The 22,098-nt window shown below is 36.4% G+C and overlaps 1 protein-coding gene across 6 annotated transcripts in view; it reads left to right on the plus strand.

Annotated features, from left to right (window-relative positions):
* The window catches only part of UBR3 (ubiquitin protein ligase E3 component n-recognin 3), a 238,463-nt gene that overhangs the window by 195,937 nt on the left and 20,428 nt on the right, over nucleotides 1–22,098 (plus strand). For all 6 annotated transcript variants that reach the window (XM_034654712.1, XM_034654714.1, XM_034654715.1 and 3 more), the window contains 3 exons: nucleotides 16,470–16,594; nucleotides 21,466–21,573; nucleotides 21,694–21,819. In XM_034654712.1, the coding sequence (XP_034510603.1) occupies nucleotides 16,470–16,594; nucleotides 21,466–21,573; nucleotides 21,694–21,819 (359 nt within the window). The remainder of the gene's footprint in view (nucleotides 1–16,469; nucleotides 16,595–21,465; nucleotides 21,574–21,693; nucleotides 21,820–22,098) is intronic.

The raw sequence follows: 22,098 nt of genomic DNA on the forward strand, positions 1-22,098 counted from the left end.
TTTATAATATAACTTGAAGTCCAGAATTGTGATACCTCCAGCTTTGCTTTCACTTTTCAGGATTGCTTTGGGTATTTGGGATCTTTTGTAGTTCCATACAAATTTTAAGATTGTTTATTCTAGTTCTGTGAAAAAATCTGTTGGTATTTTGATAAGGATTGCATTAAAGATGTAGATTGCTTTGGGTAGTATGGATATTTTAACAATATTTATTCTTCCAATCCATAGGCATGGAATGTATTTCCATTTCTTTGTGTCATCTTCACTTTCTTTCATTAGTGTTTTAGTTTTCAGAGGACAGGCCTTTCACCTCTTTGGTTAGATTTATTCCTAGGCATCTTATTATTTTTGGTGCAGTTGTAAATGGGACTGTTTTCTTAATTTCTCTTTCTGCTGCTTTATTATTGGTATGTAGAGATGCCATGAAAGAAAGAAAAGAAAGAAAGAAAGAAAGAAAGAAAGAAAGAAAGAAAGAAAGAAAGAAAGAAAGAAATGCCACAGATTTCTGAATGTTAATATTTGTACCCTGGAAGTTTACTGAAATCATTTATCAGTTCCAGCAGTTTTTGGGTGGTCTTTCAGGTTTTCTATATATAGTATCATGTCATCTGCAAATAGTGAAAGTTTTACTTCTTCCTTATCGAATTGGATGCCTTTTACTTCTTTTTGTTGTCTGATTGCTGTGGCTAGGACTTCCAGTACTATGTTGAATTAAAGTGGTGACAGTGGATATCCTTGTCTTGTTCCTGACCATAGGGGAAAGGCTCTCAGTTTTTCCCCATTGAGGATGATGTTAGCTCTGGGTTTTTCGTAGATGGCCTTTATTATGTTGAGGTATGTTCCCTCTAAACCTATTTTGTTGAGGGTTTTATCATGAATGGTGGTTGTACTTTGACAAATGCTTTTTCCATACCTATTAAAATGATCACATGGTTCTTATCCTTTCTTTTATTAATATGGCGTATCACAATGATTGATTTGCTAATATTGAACCACCCTTGCAAACCAGGCGTATATCCCACTTGATAGTGGTGAATGATATTTTTTAGTGCATTGTTGGATTTGGTTTGCTGATATTTTATTGATTCTTACATCTATATTCATCAGAGATATTGGCCTGTAGTTCTTTTTTCTTTCTTTTTTTTGGTGATTTTTTTGTCTGGTTTTGGTATCAGGGTAATGCTGGCCTCATAGAATGAATTTGGAAATATTCTTTCTTTTTCCACTTTTGGGAATAGTTTGAGAAGAATTGGTATTAATTCTTCTTTAAATATTTGTTAAAATTCACCAGTGAAGCCATCTGGTCCTGGACTTTTGTTTGTTGTGAGTTTTTTGATTACTGATTCAGTTTCTATGCTGGTAATCAGTCTGTTCAAATTTTCTGTTTCTTCTTGTTTCAGTTTTTGTAGTTTATGTTTCTAGGAATTTATCCATTTCTTCTAAGTTGTCCAATTTTGTTGGCATATAGCTTTTCATAATATTCTCTTATAGCTGTATTTCTGTGATGTTGGTTCCTTGGTGATTCTATTTAGCTGCGTCCTTTTTCTTTTTTTCTTGATAATTCTGGCTAGAGGTTAATCAATTTTGTTGATTTTTTTTCTCAGTGAACCAGTTCCTGTTTTCATTGATCTGTTCTATTGGGGTTTTTTGTTTGTTTGTTTTTAGTTTCTATATCATTTATTTCTGCTCTAATCTTTATTGTTTCCTTCCTTTTGCTGGTTTTGGGTTTTGTTTCATTTTGTTTTTTTCCAGCTTCTTTGGGTGTAAGGTTAGGTTGTTTATTTGAGATTTTTTCTTGCTTCTTGAGGTAGATCTGTATTGCTATAAACTTCCCTCTTAGAAGTGCTTTTGCTGTGTCCCAGAGGTTTTAAAACATTGTGTTTTCATTTTCATTTGTTTCCAGGTACTTTTCAATTTCTTCTTTTGTTTCCTGGTTGATGCATTCATTGTTCAGTAGCATGTTATTTAACCTCCATGTATTTGTGGTCTTTCCAGACATTTTCTTGCGGTTGACCTACAGTTTCATTACGTTGTAGTCAGAAAAGATGCATGCTGTGACTTTGATCTTTTTGAATTTGTTGAGGCTTGTTTTGTGACCTAATATGTGATCAGTTCTGGCGAATGTCCCATGTGCACTTGAATATTATTCTGTTGTTTTAGGATGAAATGTTCTGAGTATATCTCTCAAATCTATCTGGTAATTTTGGATTGTTTTTAAATATAAAACTCATAAAACATAAAATTCATGGGGCACCTGGGTGGCTCAGTTGATTAAGTTGCCAACTCTTGATTTCGACACAGGTTATGTCCTCAGGGTCCTGGTGTTGAGCCCCGCATCAGGCTTCATGCTTAGTGTTGAGTTTGCTTGAGATTCTCTCTCTTTCTCCCTCTGCCCCTCCCCCAGCTCATGTGTACACTCTCTCTCTCTAAAATAAATAATTAAATCTTTTTTAAAAAAACCCATAAAATTCACCTTTTTAACAATTTTTAAATGTGCAATTCAGTACATTCATATGTTGTGCAGCCATCACCATTATCTAGCTCCAGAACATATTCATCAGCCCAGAGAGAAATTCTGTATCCATTAAGCAATCACTCCCATTTTCTTCTTTCCCCAACTCCTAGAAACCACTAATCTGCTTTCTTACTCTATGGATTTGCTTGTACTAGATATTTCATATTAATAAAATTATACAATACGTGGCCTTTTGGGTCTAGCTGCTTTCACTTAATGTTTTCAGGGTTCATCCATGTGGTAGTATGTGTTGTACTTCTCTTCATGGCTCAGTAATATTTTATTGACGGGCTGTGCCACATTTTGTTTATCCAGTCGTCATTTGATAGACATTTTGATTGTTTCTACCATTTGGCTCTTGTGAGTAGTGCTACTGTGATATTTGTGTACAGGTTTTTGTTTGAATACCTGTCTTTAGTTCTTCTGTACTTAGCTAAAAGTGGGTGTGCTGGGTCATGCCCATTCTATGTTTAACTTCTTGAGGAACTGCCGAATTTCAGATATTTTTGAATGTTACTTTTTTGGGGTTTGGCTATGTATATGAATTTCATTATTTATTTTGCAGACTTTAAAACATTTACCTGTTAAATAGCCTTATTGAATTTCATCTCTGCAAAATTAGTTATAAGCTATTTAGGTTTTTTGTGTTACTTTGGTTAGTTTTCCTTATTTTAGGGAAATAGTTGCTTTGGAGTTATGTTGGTTTGCCCTGACTGTGCTCTTCTAATTATACTAGTAGTATTACATTTTGAAGTATAAAGTTTTACTTTGTTTTATAAAGTCTTCAAAATAGTTATTTTATTTAAGATACTGTTTTTAAATATACATTTTATATATATGCATAATTACTACATAAACCTGAAAAGCTAAAATGAAGGAAACTTGATATATAGAAATAGACTTATTTCTATAATTAATATTTATCTGAAGAGAAAAATAGTTCAACTGACTGTAAAGGACCTACTCTGTTAGTGTCTGAGAGCTGTAACTGATGCATCTCCCTTATCATGAGATGACAACTGTTGGTGCTAGCCCTCAATAGAAGGTGAAGTTAATGCCAAAAGAAGGCATAATACATTGAATTAATTGAACATAGTAAATTAAATTCAGTAGAAACGTATTCTAAAATTGTTTACCGATCTATTTAATTTAATAATGGCTAAATGAATAGAATAGATTCAGGCAAACATCTATATACATATTTATAATACTATTTGTAACTGTACCTTAAAGTAATATCATTAAAGAAGTATTGTTTGGTGGACAAATTTAATCAACAAATGATTCGGTTCAAGAAATATTTATTTATTTATTTTTCAGGGTTTATTTGTTTTTTATTTTTTAGATTATTTATTTATTTGAGAGAGAGAGAGAGGGAGCACAAGCAGGGGGAACAGCAGGCAGAGAGAGAGAGGGAGAAGCAGGCTCTTCACTGAGCAGGTAGCCCGATGTGGGGCTGGATCCCAGAACCCTGGGATCACGACCTGAGCCAAAGTCAGACACTCAACCGACTGAGCCACCCAGGTGCCCCTGAAGAAAATTTAATGAGTACCTGCTGTGTGCCAGGTTGCTATGCTTCTTTGCTAGGTGCTGGTGATGCAAAGATGAGTAAAACATGGACTTTACCTTTGGGGAACCAGAGAGCTAAGTATTTAGCAGTTGTTAACTTTAGTTAGAATTGCTTTTAAAAAATCTGTGATTTCAATTATTTCTTAAAACTTCATAATAATTCAATATTGGATTATCTGTATTGTTTTTATAAAGCAGCTTCAAAGATAATGTATTGTATGATAGTGTTGCTCACTGTCATTGTAGTCATGAATTCCTCTTAGAATTTGGGGCCAGAAAAAAAATTTGCCTTTCTTTAATAAATTTTTTTAGTTTGTCACACATTGAGAACTAAGTAGAAACCATTACGTATAAACAGATAGAGACCTTTATTTAATTGCTAGGAAGTGTGAAGCTTAATTATAGTAAGTCACTTGACTTTTCCTCAGACAGCTTTTTTTTTTTTTAGAAGGTGGGAAGTTGTAGAGTAGGAGAGGTAGAGTTGTTAATATAATTTTCCTTTTGTACTCCCTTTTAACATAAGGGTTAGCAGGCAGTCTTTATTGTATTTGTGTTTTTATTATAATATGTATTCGTGTACCTATTTAGTTACTGGTTGTTATTAGAAGAGGAAGGGAAAGTGAAGGAAATATTACTGTTTGTATGTAGTGGATTGTTAAATGCTCCCATGGCTTTATGTGATACAGAAACTTAAGCTTTTTAGCATTTAGCACTGTATTCAGAGTAAAGACCTTTTTTACACCAATTGTCGCATCAGAAGCGTGAGTTAATACATTAAAGACGTGTTTATTTTCCTTTTATCTCTTCTCATGTCCTTGTATTTCATCCATTATTATACCCATCATACCACTGACCTCCGGAAAATAAAAGTAACTTATGATACGTCACTATTTTCAGGTATTCATGTTTAGTTCTTTTATAACTTAGGATCAGGTCTGGCTGTGTATAACAGAAAAGAAACCCCAAATAACACAGTAGCTTAAGACAGACATTTATTTTTATTTTTTCATGTAGAAGGAAGTCTGAAGGTAGGCAGGTCAGGTCCTACTTCGCAGCACTGTAGTCCGATGATGTGGCTCATGTGTTCATGTTTCAAGGAAGTTGCAGGGGTTGCAGCCATCATAGTCTTGTTTAATAAGGCAGCAGGATGGAGAGTTGAGAGAAGAACTGCACTCTCTCTTTTAAGAAGTCCTCTTGGAAGTTCCACACAAAACTTACTTTGGCTAAAAGTTCTTCCTTCTTTTTGAACCTCTGGGATTTAAAACATAAAATCATCATCTTTTTTAGGAAGGGTCAGTTACCCAGATTTGGATTATGTCGTTTTTCTTTCCCACGTCAATCATTGAGGAGTATCATGATTCTGTTTAATCATGCCTCATAGGATAGAGATTCCAGGATTCAGTGGAACGTCTGGTACTAGTGATTATAGACTATCTTCTGCATCCAGCATCCAGAGATGGAAGGTTGCTTATTATTTCCCATCACTTTAGGAAAGGAAATATTTCAGTTTCGCTTTGTTACAAACCAAGGCTTTATAAAAATAAACTATTTATTTTAGAATATTTCAACCATATATAACAATAGAGAGCAGAGTTTAATGAACTTGCATGTACCCACCAATTATCAACTCATGGCCAATCTTGTTTTATTTATACTCTTTCCTATTCCATCCTCCCTCCTCCCGTGGGTTATTTTGAAGCAACTCCCAAACATCATATCATTTCATCTATATAGTCTTTAGTATGTATCTCTAAAAGATAAAGATTTGTTCAGTAAACATAACCATAATATTATGGACCCATTTTTAAATGGACAGTTTTGCTTTAATATCATTAGATACCAAGTCAGTGTTCAGATCTCTGTAGTTGTTATAAATGGTTTCTTACAGTTGGTTTGTTTGACTTGGGGTCCAGACAAGGTCTACACATTGGATTTGGTGGTTATTTCTCTTTTAAATCTATGGGTTTCCCCTCTTCCCTTACATTTTACTTGTTGAATAATCTGGATCTTTTGTACTTTACTAATTGCATCCTCATGGCATCCTTTAATAATATGTTATGTTTCCATGTGTTTCCTGCAAACTGGCAGATAGATCTAAACACCTAGACTCCGTTTCTTATTTCTTTTTATTTTTGCAAAAACACTTCATGGATGGTATAACGTACCTTTCATCACAAGACAAATTCCAGGTGTCTTTTTGTGACATTAGAGGCTGTGGATGATTGCCTAGATTGTTTTGTTTGTTTTTTTGTGTTTTTTTTAAAGATTTTATTTTTTTTTTATTATGTTAGTCACCATACAGTACTTCATTAGTTTTTGATGTCGTGTTCCATGATTCGTTGTTTGTGTATAGCACCCAGTATTTTTAACTAATCTCTACATCCAACATGGAACTCACAACCCTGAGATCAAGAGTCACATGCTGTACTGACTGAGCCAGCGAGCCACCCTATTGAGTGTACTATTTTTTTTTTAGCATCCTCCAGAGATGATTGCATTTTTGTTTTTTAGTATTATGAATGCATGGATTTTAACAAAGTTGATGTCTTTCATTCCCAGTGTAGAATACTGTTTAAACATCTGTGTTTGGTTCATGTTTGCTTGTGTTCTGATGATATGACCCCAGTAGTCTTCAATAGCTTTTTCAGACCAAGGCTTTTTAATTTGTCATTTAAGAGTTCATTAGTAGGAATCCATGAATCTCCTAAAATGATATAGGAAATTTTTTTATGAGAAGTTCCATAGCCCATAAGCATGATTTCAAAAGGATCTTGACCCCTAAAAATGAGTTAGCTATAAATTCTCCTGAGGATTCCTAGTTATATACAGTATAAGGAATAATAATAAGGAAGTTTCTTTTGTGTAGTTGGAGAATCAGAAGCAGATTACAGTGAGATGAGAAACGAGAGGGCAACGAGGAAACTGTCAAGAGCGAATGTGAGGAGAGAGCACAAGCTATATGTGGATATATTCAAAGGGGTTATTTTTATTTGTTTTGTTAAGATGGGAGAGTTTTGAACATGGTAAAATGTTTGCTATTTCTCCGTTATTTACTTAATAACTCCTGGTGGTACATTTACCTTGTTACTCTCTCCTGGAAGCCTTTCACTTAAATGGGCGATTTTCCCTTTCCCATAATAACTCATCTATAGTTCTGTTTTGACACTTGTCTCATTGTCATAATGGTAGATTTTGTTTTAATATCTCCTTCTCTAAACTGTCAGTTCCTCCCAGACTTGCATCATTTTACATGTATCCCCAGTGCCTACCTGCTATATAATATGCTTAGTAAATGTTTGTGGAATGGATATGTTAAATATCCAGTTGTCTTATTTTCTGGTAAATTGCTAACTTTCTTTTTGGAAATTCAAGAAAGGTATTGCTTTGGTTTGAATCGTTGTATCTTATATTGTGATCATTTCTATATAATGTTCTTTGAGAATGTTGACAGTTTAATAGACCCAAACCACAATTGCCCTGAAGTATATCCAAGGGAATAGATTTAACTACCTTATTAGTTGTTAGATGGACTTGGAATCTTTTCTCAGTTCTATGTTGATTAACGCAAAAAAGTCTTATTAAACTATTTGGGTTCTTCATTCTTCAAAGAGAAAATTGAGTTGAGCTTATTACACAAACACATCACAAGTTGAGTTTTGTTTTAGACTAGACTTTTTGAAGAGAGTCAGAGTGTGTGTAGTTAGAAACTAAGATCATAAGAGAGAAGACTGAAAAGATTTGATGTTTTTATGGATATGTGCAAAGAACCTTATGGAGGGAGTGGAATAGTATATTTCTTTACAGAAATTTTTCGTGGTAACTTTAGGAAAACAATAAAATGTCTGATACCATCTTTAGATTATATCCTTTTCACTTTTATGATTTTCCCCTTAGGGTCTTATTGTTTTACATATATTGTATCTTGTCCTAAAAGAAACTTGGAGCATTTTGTATTACCTTAACTCTAAGACAGTTTATGGGAAAGGAATTTCTCTGCAGGCATCTGAATCCTGTTTGTCTTCTTTTATCACTTGCACTAAGCATGGTACCCATAGGCCAACCAGTAAATATCTCCCCAGAAGACTATAGGTTCCTTGAATTACTTTTACAAAACCCAACACAAATGCCATAGAGAGGATACTTACTAAATACTTAATTGTCTTATTTTTGAAAATTACTCATCACATATTTATGCATTACCCACTGGAGAAATCTGGTTTACTCACATTTTATTGGTATCATTACAGAGTCAGGGGGTTGTCTCGGTTATGTCAACACACTTTGAACTATTTATTCCCTTTTTCTAGATTGTATCTTGATGAAATTAAGTCAGAAATGTAGGCAGAGATTTATACGTGTTATCTATTTAAAATGTTTTAATGAGTTATAAAGTCTAAGTTTTTTTAAATAATGAATTGAATATAAATAACAAAGCCAATGACTTCATGTTCTCAAATAGTATAATGAGGTAGATATGGCACCTGTCCAGGACTTCAGAAACTTCATTTCACAGGGCTGCCTAAGTGGCTCAGTCAGCTGGGTGTCTGACTCTTGATTTCAACTCAGCTCATGATCTCAGGGTCAAGAGATCAAGCCCTGTGTCTGGCTCCACGCTAGGCATGGAGCCTGCTTAAGATTCTCTCTTTCCCTCTCCCTCTGCCCCTCCCCCTCTAAAAAAAAAGAAACTTCAGTTCACAGACGTTTAGGAAGTAAAGAATATAATTTTCATTTTTGATTCTTTTTTTTTAAAAGATTTTATTTATTTATTTGACAGAGACAGCCAGCGAGAGAGGGAACACAAGCAGGGGGAGTGGGAGAGGAAGAAGCAGGCTCATAGTGGAGGAGCCTGATGTGGGGCTCGATCCCATAACGCCGGGATCACGCCCTGAGCCGAAGGCAGACGCTTAACCACTGTGCCACCCAGGCGCCCCTCATTTTTGAATCTAAGAAAAAATTCACTTTTTAAAGAGCTCCCGGCTAACATTTCTTCCATACCAAACTCTCGTATCTTATGTGATCAGTTTTTCATTATTGAGCAGGCTTCACAGCACCATGTTCCCCCACCCCTTTTTCCTGTCATGCGGTAGCACTATAAAGTTTACAGTCTGTGCCGTGGTGCACCCTCTGTTTGCACAGGCATTTCAAGTAAGTAATGGTCTTCCAGTGTTCACCCTCAGCTGGGTTTCTTTTTTTAGATTTTATTTATTTATGTGACAGAGAGACAGCCAGCGAGAGAGGGAACACAAGCAGGGGGAGTGGGAGAGGAAGAAGCAGGCTCCCAGCGGAGGAGCCTGATGCGGGGCTCCATCCCAGAACGCCGGGATCACGCCCTGAGCCGAAGGCAGACGCTTAACGACCTCAGATGGTTTGATAGTGGAGTTTTGATTTGGGGTTTTTTAGAAGCACGTTGACTGAGAGAGAATAGATGTCCAATTACTCTTTCCTTTAAAAATGTTGATAATTGGATTTGAAGGGCTTTGTTCTCTGTTGCAACCTTAGAAGATAGCAACCTGTGGACCCAATGTATATCTGAGTGATTCCTTGTTTTCTTCCAAGTCCCTAAAAAACATTGATTTCACATGATAAGCATTTAGTAAATATTTGTTGCATGAATGAATGAATGTGAGAACTTAAGCGAAAGCTGTGACTTTAAACTGTCATTTGAAATGCTTGAAAAATGATGATAATCAAGGCAGATAGAATGACTGAAACCCAAAATTAGTTCTTTGCTACATTGAAGAGCTAAGATTATGCTTACAGTAGCTGTTATTTTCCTTAAATATATTACTTCTTTTTAAGCAAAAAAAAAAATTATGTGGTTTAAAATAAGAGGACATTATATATGAGTGGTATTTCTGGGCAATATAAATGACTTCCTTCGTTTTGTTGTGCTTAGTAGACAAATTCTGTAGTGTTCATCATTCTATTTAGACATTCAGTTAACTTATAAAATATTCTTTTCTTTACTTTGATGAAACCATCCTATTTCGGTTTTTCTCCTATCTCTTTTTCACTCATTTTTAAGGCTCTTTTTCAGTTACCTCTTCCTCTCACCATTCTTGGGAGTTGTTCCTTAGTTCCTGCCCCTTCTCAATTTTATCATCTTTCCCATAACTTCAACTCACCTATTCTCTGATGATTCCCAAATCTCTAGCTCCAGTTGACAACTCCCTGTTGAACTCCAGACCCAAACTCATACACATACCTCAAGCTCAGCATATGTAACATTAATTCATTTCCTCCCCATTCACACTTGCCTTCTTCCTCTGTTTCAGTCATTCAGTTTTAGTCAGTGCTACCATTATCTACTCTTTGTTGTAAAATGAGAGACTAGCATCATTCTCTACCTTCAGAGAGCTACCAAATCCTGTCATTTTTATCATTTAAATATTTCTCTAATTTAACTCATTCTCTCCATCGTCATTATTCTTCCTTAGTTCAGGTCATCTAATTTCTCATTTGTGGTACTTTTGCTGTCTGCTAATAGGTTGTCTTGCCTCTAATCTTGTCTTGTTTCAGTCCCTTTCTCCTAAGAAGCAGCAGAGAATATGTTAGATAGGTCTTTTTTTTTTTTTTTTGAGATTTTATTTATTTATTTGACAGAGAGAGAGACAGCCAGTGAGAGAGGGAACACAAGCAGGGGAAGTGGGAAAGGAAGAAGCAGGCTCACAGCAGAGGAGCCTGATGTGGGGCTCGATCCCATAACACCGGGATCACACCCTGAGCCGAAGGCAAACGCCCAACCGCTGTGCCACCCAGGCGCCCCATGGGTCTTGTTTTTTGATCCATTCTGATATCCTATGTCCTTTGTTTGGAGCATTTAGTCCATTTACATGTGATTATTGATAGATATGAATTTAGTGCCAATGTGTTACCTGTAAAGGTGGTGTTATTGGAAATGTTCTGTATTCCTTTCTAGTCTTTGTTGTTTTGGTCTTCACCCCCCCAAAGAGTCCCCTTTAGTATTTCTCGAAGGACCGGTTTAGTGGTCATGAACTCCTTCACTTTTTGTTTGTCTGGGAAACTGTCTCTCCTTCTATTCTGAAGGACAGCCTTGCTGGATAAAGTATTCTTGGTTACATATATTTCCCATTCAGCATGTTGAATATATCCTACCACTTTCTTCTGGCCTGCCAAATTTCTGTGGACAGATCTGCTGTGAAGCTGATCTGTCTTCCCTTGTAAGTTAAGGACTTTTCTCCCCTTGTTGCTTTCAGGATTCTTTCCTTGTCTGTGTATTTTATGACTTTGATTATGATATGTATTGGTGATGGCCAGTTTTGTTGAATTTAATGGGAGTTCTCTGTGCTTCTTAGATTTTGATATCTGTTTCTTTCCCCAGATTAGGGGAAGTTTTCAACAGTAATTTGCTCAAATAAACCTTCTGCCCCCTTTTCTCTCTCTCTTAATCTTCTGGGACTTCTATGATATGAATATTATTACACTTTAAGGAGTTGCTGAGTTCCCTATGACTACATTCGTGATCCAGTACCTTTCTTTCCCTCTTCTTATTTTATTATTTTCTATAATCTTATCTTCTACATCATTGATTCATTCCTCTGCTTCATCCGTCCTTATCTCTGTAGTAAGGGATTCTCTAGAGTCTTCTATGCTTTTTCTTCAAGTCCAGCTGGTATCCTTATAACTGTTGTTTCAAATTCTAGTTTATATCTGTTTTGATTAAATCCCTGTCACTTCTTCCTTTTCTTTCTTTTGGGGTGAATTCCTCCATCTTGTCATTTTGAAGGTCCAAATAAAATAAAATAAAAATAAACGAAGCTAGATCCTAGGTGTGTTTTGATCTGCTTGTTAAGAGAAGTTTGATCTAAAAAATAAAATAAATAAATAATTGTTCTTTCTGTATTAGAAACAAAAAGGAAAACCAAAAACCCAAGAAAACCCCCCTAAGGAAGCTAGATCCTGCTTCTCCTAGAGCTGAAGCTTTGCAGCACTCTATGACCAGTAGACTTGGTGTGGGCGAGGAGTTTGTGCTGGTCTTCTGTGGGAGGGGCCTGCTGTTCTGGTTCTTGGTGAACTTGCCCTTGTGGAGATGCACCTGCAGGGAGCAAGGAGGTGGGGCTTGGTGTAAGCAGCTCTGGCTTCCACTTGGTGGTGCTGTTTTGCTCACTAAAGTTGGTCCGTGTTGTTGGGGGACAGAGTTGTGGGGGGATGACTTCAGCCCACTCTCTCCTCTCAGGACTGAGAGTTCATGCCCATCACTCCTCAGGAAGCCCTCATAGACAAGCAAACAATTACCCCTCCTGTGATCCTGGCTTCCATCACATCCCCACCTTCACCCCGTCTGTGTCTAAGCTGGATGCCTGCCAGGCAGTACAGCACTCCTGTAATTTATCTCAGGCACAGCTAAATTTTAAAACTCCAAACTTAAGAGACCCCCTGAGGCTGAACCTGCACTGATCCTCTCGGGGAGGATCTCACTGCACTGTGGCCGGTGCTGGCTAGTCCCAGAAAACAGTCACACAACTGCTCAACGGTTTGGAGTTTATGGTGAATCATAGCACAGAGCTGCTTCCAAGGTTTTCTGCCCTCAGCCAGCTTCTTTGTTCCTATGCTGGTGAAGAGGGCAGCTCAATGGCATCCACAGGGTCTTTTGCCCCCAGAGAAGCCATATCACCTCTACCAAATGCACTCCAGGCAGGGAAACTGTTTCTCCCTGTGGGACCCAGGAGGTCCTCAGACCACGTTGCCCACTCCCTCATCTCCACCCTCCTTCCCCACAGGAGTATCACTAAGGCCGCCAGGCATGACCGTGGCGATGGTGCTGACCTCTGAAACTTTAGGCTCTGCACTCCACTATTTAAAAACGCAGTATTTAAACTTTCTCCTTTTCTCAATCAGTGGTTTTGGGGAAGAGTTTTCTGGTGCAGTCCCTGTGTGTATTTTTGCTCTTTTTTCACTCTGTCTCTCCTTCTCTTTCGCTTCTCTGTCTGCGATCAGGGCTCCCTCCCCTCCACAGCTCCCATGGCTCTTTTCTTCCCCAAATCAACTCTCTGCAGCTCCTACCTTCCACGAGGTGGTCACTTTTTCTACTTGTAGACATGCAGCTTTGTTCTCTCAGTCCTCACATCGATTTTTGGGGGTGTTCTGAATGATATTTGGATAGATTGATATTTATCTAGCTGTTTCTGAGGGAAGAGATAAGCTTAGGGTTGCCCTACTCCTCCACCATCTTAACCCTGTGCTAACAGTGAATATTTTAAAATGCAAATATGATATTATCATTCTCATGCTTACAGTTCTTCAGTGGCTTCCATTGGCCAGTCCAGGTGCTATAAATCAAATGCCTATAGATAATCAAACAAGTAACACAAATACTAATATTAATAACAACAGATATTTACTGATCACCATTGTTATTTACTGTTTTAAGCATTTAAGTATAAACCTTATTTCACTTAATCCCTTTAGGTTAGGTGAGATTATTGCCTCTATCAAATAGATGAGGAAATAAAAGCAAGAGTGTATTACTAACCCGCTTAAGATCTGAAGAGTCAGAATTTAAATCTAGACAATTTGGTTTCATAGCCTAAATTCATTCTTAACAGTAATGCTATATACTGGCTCCTTGTGAAACAGTCTTTGGTTTGATATAATAGGAGTGGGAGATTGACAATTCTGTAGAATGTATGCTTGGCTGAAGAGGACAGTTATCACTCAGCTCCAGATTGTTGTTAGCTGTGTAAGAATGTGGGCCAAGTGTTGTCAGATCTTCCTGTTTTTTGAGAATAAGGGGAATTTGGGACTTTTATAAGAAATATCCTATTTTTAAATGTCAGTAACTAAAAGCTAAACAGGGTAAAGGCAAACCAAACATTTCTGTAGGCTGCAGACAGGTAGCCTGTAGTTCACAACCTTTCATCTTTACCATGGAGATTGCTTTTCTAGCTTCATCTTTCAAAAATCACTACTTGTATTCTAGTTACACTGGACATTTACAATTCTTGTGAACCTTAGGCTTTTTCTGTGCCCTCATAAAAATGGCTTCATCTGTCTGGAATCTCCTTTTCTTTACCTCTCCCTGCCTTCCTTATTAAATGGCTTATTTCTCTTTGTTATTCAAAACCTAACTTTCCTGATCGGTACAGGGGGCTCTACTTTTTTTCTGTGCCCTGCCCTTGATCTCCATTAGTTCCTCCTCTGATTTTCTTCTAGTAAACCATGTGCATCTGTGTAGCCATCTCTTCTGTCTCTTTCTCTCTATCCAGATTGTAAGTTCTTATTGTCTGTATCCTGGCATATGTCCATCACCTAGGTGTTAGGACATTTAGAAATCCACTTAGAGCTTAGCGTATAAGCACAGAGGAAGAGCATTAATGGACTCACATTACCAAATGGTAGGAGTTGAGGGTAGTCTTGGGAATTACCAGAACCAGGGCTTTGGGTACTGGCAGGGCTTTTGCCATCCTGGGTCTCTCCTCTCTGTGGGTCTGTTACTTCAGACAGTTTCTGCCATAGATCAGGAGTTGACCTCTGACACTTCCAGACCCACATCTTTATACCTTCCATTTACCTCTAGTTAGAAAGATCCCAGATAGGCACTCTGACTTGCTCGGCTATGTCAAGTTCCCACTCCAACCTATCAAGATGCGTAAGAGACAGTGCTTGTGTGTGTATGCAAGCACACACCCACTCACTCACTTTAAAATGAGGAAACATTTTCCTTAGCAAGCGACCTTAAGGGGTCATCTGATTAAGAGTTAGCCAGGCTATGAGGAAGGAAAGAGTGTTTCAGCTTGTACAGAGACCCAGTAGAAGGATACCAAATATTTCTTTTAAAAAGATCAGTCTGGCTGTAATGAAAAAAAAAAAGTAGATTGCAGGGGCTAAGAGGTGATGCACATAAATCACTGTGCAGGAAAGAGTTAACATAGAAGGCCTGACTGTTAACTTTTGAAAGGCCTTGACTGGCATCCGGGAACTTTGATTTGGGGAGGGTCTCCATCATCTCCACCATCCACAGAACTGATGAGAGTGGCTCACTGGGTCTAAACTGTACAAACAGTGGTTTATGCTGAACACATCTGCTTTCCTCATGGGAGTTTAGAACTTTGATATGTGCTGGGCAGAGGATGCCTATGTGACCTGCCCCCAATAAAAACCTTGGGCACTGAATTTCTCTTAACAAATTTCCCTGGTGTCAATTTCTCACATCCTTTCACAACTTATTGTTAGAGGAATGAAGCATGTCCTGTGTTATTCTACTGGTAGAGAACTCTGGAAATTTCATCTGTACTGTGCCCAATGTGCCTTTTGCCTACTCTGATTTTACTTTGTATCTCTTGCTGTCATAGGACTATATGCTGAGTCTTGTGAGTCCTCCTGGTGCATCATCAGCCTGGAAGTGATCTTGGGGACCCCCAACACAACTAATTAATCTGGGGTTATAGGTGTAGGCAAGAAAGGTTAGAAGCCTAGTCCAGGGTGTTGGAACTGACTTGAGAGAGTTATTAAAAGTAGAATTGACAGGACTTAGTGATTGTTTTCATGTGGGGAGAGTGAAATAGGAAAGTATCAAGGATATCTACAGGTTTCTGACTTTAGCAGCTGATTAAATGGTACTACCCGTTTATTAATGGAGCAGCATAATACAATAGAAGGAATACTGAATCTGCAATAAGATGATGTATATGGATTCAAGTTCAGACCTTATTGGCTTTGTTATCAGAGCCACATCCTTTTGAAGCTCAGATGTCTAATTGAGACTTTTATGAGGATTAAATGAGACATTCGAGGAAATTTTCTAAGTTACTAGCTGTATGTAAATATTATGAATTTTAAGCTATCATTTATTAAGTACCTCATATGTGCCAGAAGCTACCAGGCATTTTATGTATTGTTACTACTTTTTTGCATTGTTACAGTTTTAAATTGAATTTTTAAACTCTGAGTGCCTAAAATATCGGTATTTCCTTTTTTTTTAACTTTAGAAGTTCTGTATTATATATTATATTCTTTCTAAGGTTTATATCGTACTAGAAGAGGATGAAGTATTGGTTTTAAACACTGGTTCCTAGACATTGTTGTTAAGCACATAATGTCCAGTAAGGGGATTTGCCAACATTACACAGCTATTCCAAGGTTGAGTGGCATTAGCACTCTGGTCTTCTAAAACAGAGCACACTTTACACTCTGCTAAATGCCTCTCATTTACATATTCTGTGGATGAATAAAGGAATTTTGCTTTTATGATTTCAGATCAGCTGGTAGCAAATATAATATCACATTATAATTTCATTTTTTTAACTACTTAAATGTTGAACAAAACCCAATTACATGTTTAAGGAAAGACATATATGTGTGAAATGATCTTGAGTACAAAATGTCTAGATTCCAAAGAAATAATGATCTTCTCTTTCTCTTGTAGACCATTTCACCTGCATTGTGAAGGTGCTTTTTACCCTACTATACACACAAGCTCTTGTGGCACTTTCAGTTAAATGCAATGAGGAAGATAGGTCAGCCTGGAAACACACGGGAGCTCTCAAAAAGGTTAGTGTCTTGTCTGAATTTGTCATTTAGTAGTTTGGTGAACTCATTTAAGTTGGGGATATGAGTGAATGAGATTAGGTGTTTGAAAGGCAAAATGAGTTATTAATAGTATTTCAATTGAAATGGAGCACTTTTATATTAAAAAAGTTAAACATGTTTCCATGAATAATGAGGTCTTCTGCACCTCTCTCTAAACCTTGACCTTTTCCCCTTTTTATTTGGGCAGTTTTGTTTTGCGTTTGCTTGCAAACCTTAAACTTAGAGAAGTTATAAAAATTGTGCCAACCAGGGAGCAAGTAATAAAATATCTGCTGACTTACCTATTTTACTTATTTGTCATCTTTTCTTCTCCTTGCTCCTATTTCCAACTAATCTAAAGATGGCTTTTGACTGATCACTTGTGAATTTAAAAACCCTAGTCTTTTCTTAATTATGCTTCTTTAAATACTAATTTTTCCATGTTAAAAAAATGCATAAGTGGGGCGGCTGGGTGGCTCAGTCAGTTAAACATCCAACTCTTGATTTCGGCTCAGGTCATGATCTCAGGGTTGTGGGATTGAGCCCTGTGTCTGACTCCATGCTGAACATGGAGCCTGCTAAACATTCTGTCCCTCTCCCTCTGCCCCACCCCCCTCCCTCTCTTAAAAAAAAAAAATATGTAAGTTCTTAGCAAATTTAAAGTTTTCCGGTTAAAATTACATAAAACAATTTTAAAAAATGTGCAAGTTTAGTTAAACGTAAGTATTTTCAGTGACCAGAACAGAAGTGATACTGTAGAACCAAAGAACTGACTTAGGAGTTTGGGTGAGAGGTAGGTAAAATAAGGAAATTACTTCAGTGTTTATTTGGGGAAGTTGGTAGGAAAAAATAGTAATTGTAGTATTAATTGAACCTGTTGATTGGTTTATAGACTATTCAAGAGGTTTTATATCTTACTGAAAGGTTTATATTAAAATCGTATCTACTTAAAGGAGAGAAAACTTATATATGAAATGTATTCAATATAGTCTTCACTTTTATTACTAGTTTACTCCCAAACCATGATTATATGTACAAAAATTTAATACAGTATCATCACCAAGTACATTATGTCTTAATTAGGGATATTGGTTGTTGGCCTGAATACTAGGCTAAGCACCTGCCACTAAATAGTTCATTCTTGGATAATTTTGCCTTCTGCAATTATCTTTCTTTTTTCTAAATACTCTTTCAATATCTCTGCGCTGTAATCTGGTATTTGGATTGTTAGTATTCAAATCAGATGTATTAGGTTTCTATGCTGTGTCATTGTTTAAATATATTTCCTTAATAAGCTGTCTAATCATGAAACAGTACACATTTAAAACATTTTCTGATATAATTTAGGTCTAAATATGTTCATCTGATTGTTTGCTAAAATGAGACCTAATGACAGAAAATTAGACAATTGTAAATCTGTGATGGAACTAATTTAGGTAACTTCTGTCAATTTTCTTTCTCAATTTAATAATTAATAGCTATTTTAAAAAATAGTTAATGAAACATTTAATGTAAGGCAGATTCTTATCAGAACATAAATTAGAAGTTTATAGCCATATAAATTGTTTTTAGTGAATGGAAACAAAAAATTATAGTATCCTGTTGGTTGGTTTGCCACGTGTTGCTAGCTTTTTCTGTAATAGATCTAAACATTTAGATATATAGCAGATTGTAAGTAGCGACAACAATATTTACAAGTAATGAAATATATCATTGTGATTTCTGTAACTATTCTGCATCATTCATTCCTTTTTTAAAAATTTCCTTCTTCCTTTACTTATTCCTTCCTTCTCTCACCCTCTTCTTCTTTCCTTTCTTCATTGAATCTCACTCATTCATTCCATCCCTCATTTTCTTATCCTCTGGTATGATAATTCCAATGAACAGATTTTTGCCAGCTCTGATCTGGTCCAGGGCAATAAAAAATATAGGTACTATGTATTTTTCAAGTATAATAAGGTTTAGTTGTGCTGGAAAAATCATGATTACAGTTAGTATAAATTATGTTCTTTTGGTTAGTGGAATTTCTGTTAAAAGACTATACCAGATTTCATAATCTGAGGTCCTTTCCTTTCCTTTTGTTTTGTTTGTTTTGTTTTGCTGGGGAGTGGGACCATAGCATCCAGCATATACTCAAGGGCCTGTCACTCCCCAAATTTGAAGAACTATAATGTGGAGAAAGCATCTGCCCCACACATAACTCACATCTCCCACACACATCTCTCAACCTCTGATCCTTTTCTTTATTTAACCCACATACCTTTGCCGTCTCTCCCATTGGATTCTTTCTTCTTTTCCTTAAGATTTTATTTATTTATTTGAGAGAGAGTGAGTGAGAGAGAGCATGAGCAGGGGGGAGGAACAGAGGAAGAGGAAGAAGCAGGCTCCCTGCTGAGTAGGGAGCCCAATACCGGGCTCAATCCCAGGACCCCAGGACCTTGACCTGAGCGGAAGGCAGACACCTAACTGACTGAGCCACCCAGGTGCCCCCCCATTGGATTCTTTTGATCTTGATTCTAGGTCTTTCATCCATGGGCTCAGAAATCCTCCTCTTAAGCTTTACAACCATACATGTAAATTCAAATATTGCCTATATAATAATATGCTTTCCTAATAAGACTTCTTACATATGAAATTATTTTCTTGTCTAATAAATCTTCTGATCAGAAGTTCTCCATACAAAAGAGTGCATATTACATTATATTTGACTTCCTGATCTGATATAGTATACCTGCCATGTGTAAAAGCAGTGCTTAAGATGTATTTTGATAATAATGACTTATTTGGCAAGTGATCATCCTGTTGGTTAATTAGGCAAGGGTGGGATGAATCACATGATTTAAAGAGTGCAGTTGTAGAGTCAGGACTGTTTTTGTAGTTTAGAATCGGGACATGATAACACTACATGGCTGAATGATATGACAGAAAGCAGAGGAGTAATTTAAAGATAATGCAAAGAATCGATTATCTAGAAGGCAAGTTCCAAGGTCAAAAATTCCAACATTACCAAAATAAATTCTATCAACTAGACAGCAGGTATTTATTGCTCAGATTTTTGTTATGCAAAGGGAAACATATAAAATACAATAATTCCCAACGTTTTGGAATTTACTCTCTAGGTGAAGAGAGTACAATAACCCATGAGAAACAATAGACTTAGTATCATCAAATAACAAATTCTGTAGTTCAGATAATTAGTGCTTATCAGGTTGTCAGGATAAACATATATCCTGTAGTGTTTACTCAAGTCTTATATTTTACTATTTAAAAAGTATAGTTAATGAGTAGAATAAATGACATCATAGCAAAGTTATTACTTTATCCCAGTTTACACTTTACTGTAATTTGCAATAACCTCTAATATCTCAGTGAATATAAAAAGAGGCTTATTTCTTTATTTGTAAAAAACTCATTGACAGGGGTACCTGGGTGGCTCAGTACATTAAGCATCTGACTCTTGATTTCAGCTTAGGTCATGATCTCAGGTTGTGAGATCAAGCCCCGTGTGGAGCCCCCTGCTGGGCTTAGAGCCTACTTAAGATTCTCTCTTTCCCTTTCCCTCTGCCCCTCCCACCCCACCCCACTGCGTGCATTCTCTCTCTCTCTTAAAAAAACCAAAAAAACAGGGGCGCCTGGGTGGCACAGCGGTTAGGCGTCTGCCTTCAGCTCAGGGCGTGATCCCGGCGTTATGGGATCGAGTCCCACATCGGGCTCCTCTGCTATGAGCCTGTTTCTTCCTCTCCCAATCCCCCTGCTTGTGTTCCCTCTCTCGCTGGCTGTCTGTATCTCTGTCAAATAAATAAATAAAATCTTTAAAAAAAAAAAAAAAAAACCAAAAAAACAAAACAACCTTATTGACATAAATTTGAATTTATAAATAGCCATAATTTTTCTTTTCTTATAAAAAGTATAGCATCGTTAAGCTTAATTAATTTGTAAACTGTTATTTAATGTAAGTATCTACAATCTTTAATAAACATATTGTCCTGTATTATTTTTACATTAAATTTTTTTAACAAATACTATTCAAGGAATTTGAGGGAAATTGTAAAAAAAAAAAAAATTTGTGGTCCATGTTTTCATCTATTTCATGCATGTATGATTTTGCCATTATAATGAGTGTATGTATATATTGCTTCTATTGTCTTTTTTCACATCGTATTATGAACATTTGTTCATACAGCTCAAATTTGTCATATTCACTGCCTATAAAATATTTTTTTGAGTTGATATGGCATAATTTAGGTAACTCCTTCACTTTTGTTGGTCTATTTCTAGTTTTTCATTATTACAGTGCTGCAATGAATGTCTTGGGTGTGTAGTTATTTTTTTCTTTTAGATTATTTCGCTAGGAAGAATTTCCAGGAGTGGAAACTACTGGGTCAAAAGATATGATTTAAATATGTCCATTTACACATACATTATGTAATTTACATCTGTCTTTTAAAGAAGTATTGGAGGGGCGCCTGGGTGGCTCAGTCGGTTATGCGTCTGCCTTAGGCTCAGGTCATGATCTCAGAGTCCTGGGATCAAGCCCCAGGTTGGGCTCCCTGCTCAGCATGGAGCCTGCTTCTCCCTCTGCTCCTACCCCTATTCCTGCTCTCTATCAGATAATAAAATCTTTTTAAAAAATTTTAAAGAAATAAAGAAGTATTGAAATAGTTTTATCACATACTCAATTTCATTGTGAATCCAGAGGTGTACTGTTATACACAGATTTTGAGGAATTTAAGTTTACATTTGAGAAAAAATGTCACAGTTATACCTCTACTTATTAAAAAGTGTTCTTTCCAATGTAATTTTTTTCTGTAATTTTCAGTGACTGATGAAACTAATTTTTAATTTTTTCCCAGAATACATGTGATGCAGAAAAGTCTTATGAAGTGTTACTGAGCTTTGTGATAAGTGAACTATCTAAAGGAAAGTTATACCATGAAGAAGGAACTCAGGAATGTGCAATGGTATGCTCCAGATGTAGTGGTTATCTGTTAAAATTTTATATATTGTTGCCATTATGAATATAACTTTTAAGCTTTATCTATTATAGAATTAATTGTTCAGATTCTCTTTTTTAACTTTAGGTTAGCCCTATTGCTTGGTCTCCTGAATCCATGGAAAAATACTTACAGGACTTCTGCTTACCTTTCCTCAGAATCACCAGCCTTCTTCAGCACCACCTATTTGGGGAAGATTTACCTAGCTGCCAGGTATAATTTGGGGTAGAGAAAAAGAAGTCTTGTTTTTACAATTAATTACTTTTTAAAAATATACTGACACATAGTATAATAATCTATATACAGAACTGTCATGCAAATATGTTAGTCTAACTCAAAGGAATAAATATTTAGAACATTTACTATTAATGTTATTTTTTTGTATTTGCTAGTGTACTTACTTTTATGATATTACTAATACTTGATATTTGAGCAACTTTGTATGAGATCAGTGATAGTAAATGCCCAATACTTGAACAGTATCGTAGTATT

The sequence above is a fragment of the Ailuropoda melanoleuca genome, chromosome 2 (genome assembly GCF_002007445.2).
Source record: "Ailuropoda melanoleuca isolate Jingjing chromosome 2, ASM200744v2, whole genome shotgun sequence".
NCBI lineage: Eukaryota > Metazoa > Chordata > Mammalia > Carnivora > Ursidae > Ailuropoda > Ailuropoda melanoleuca.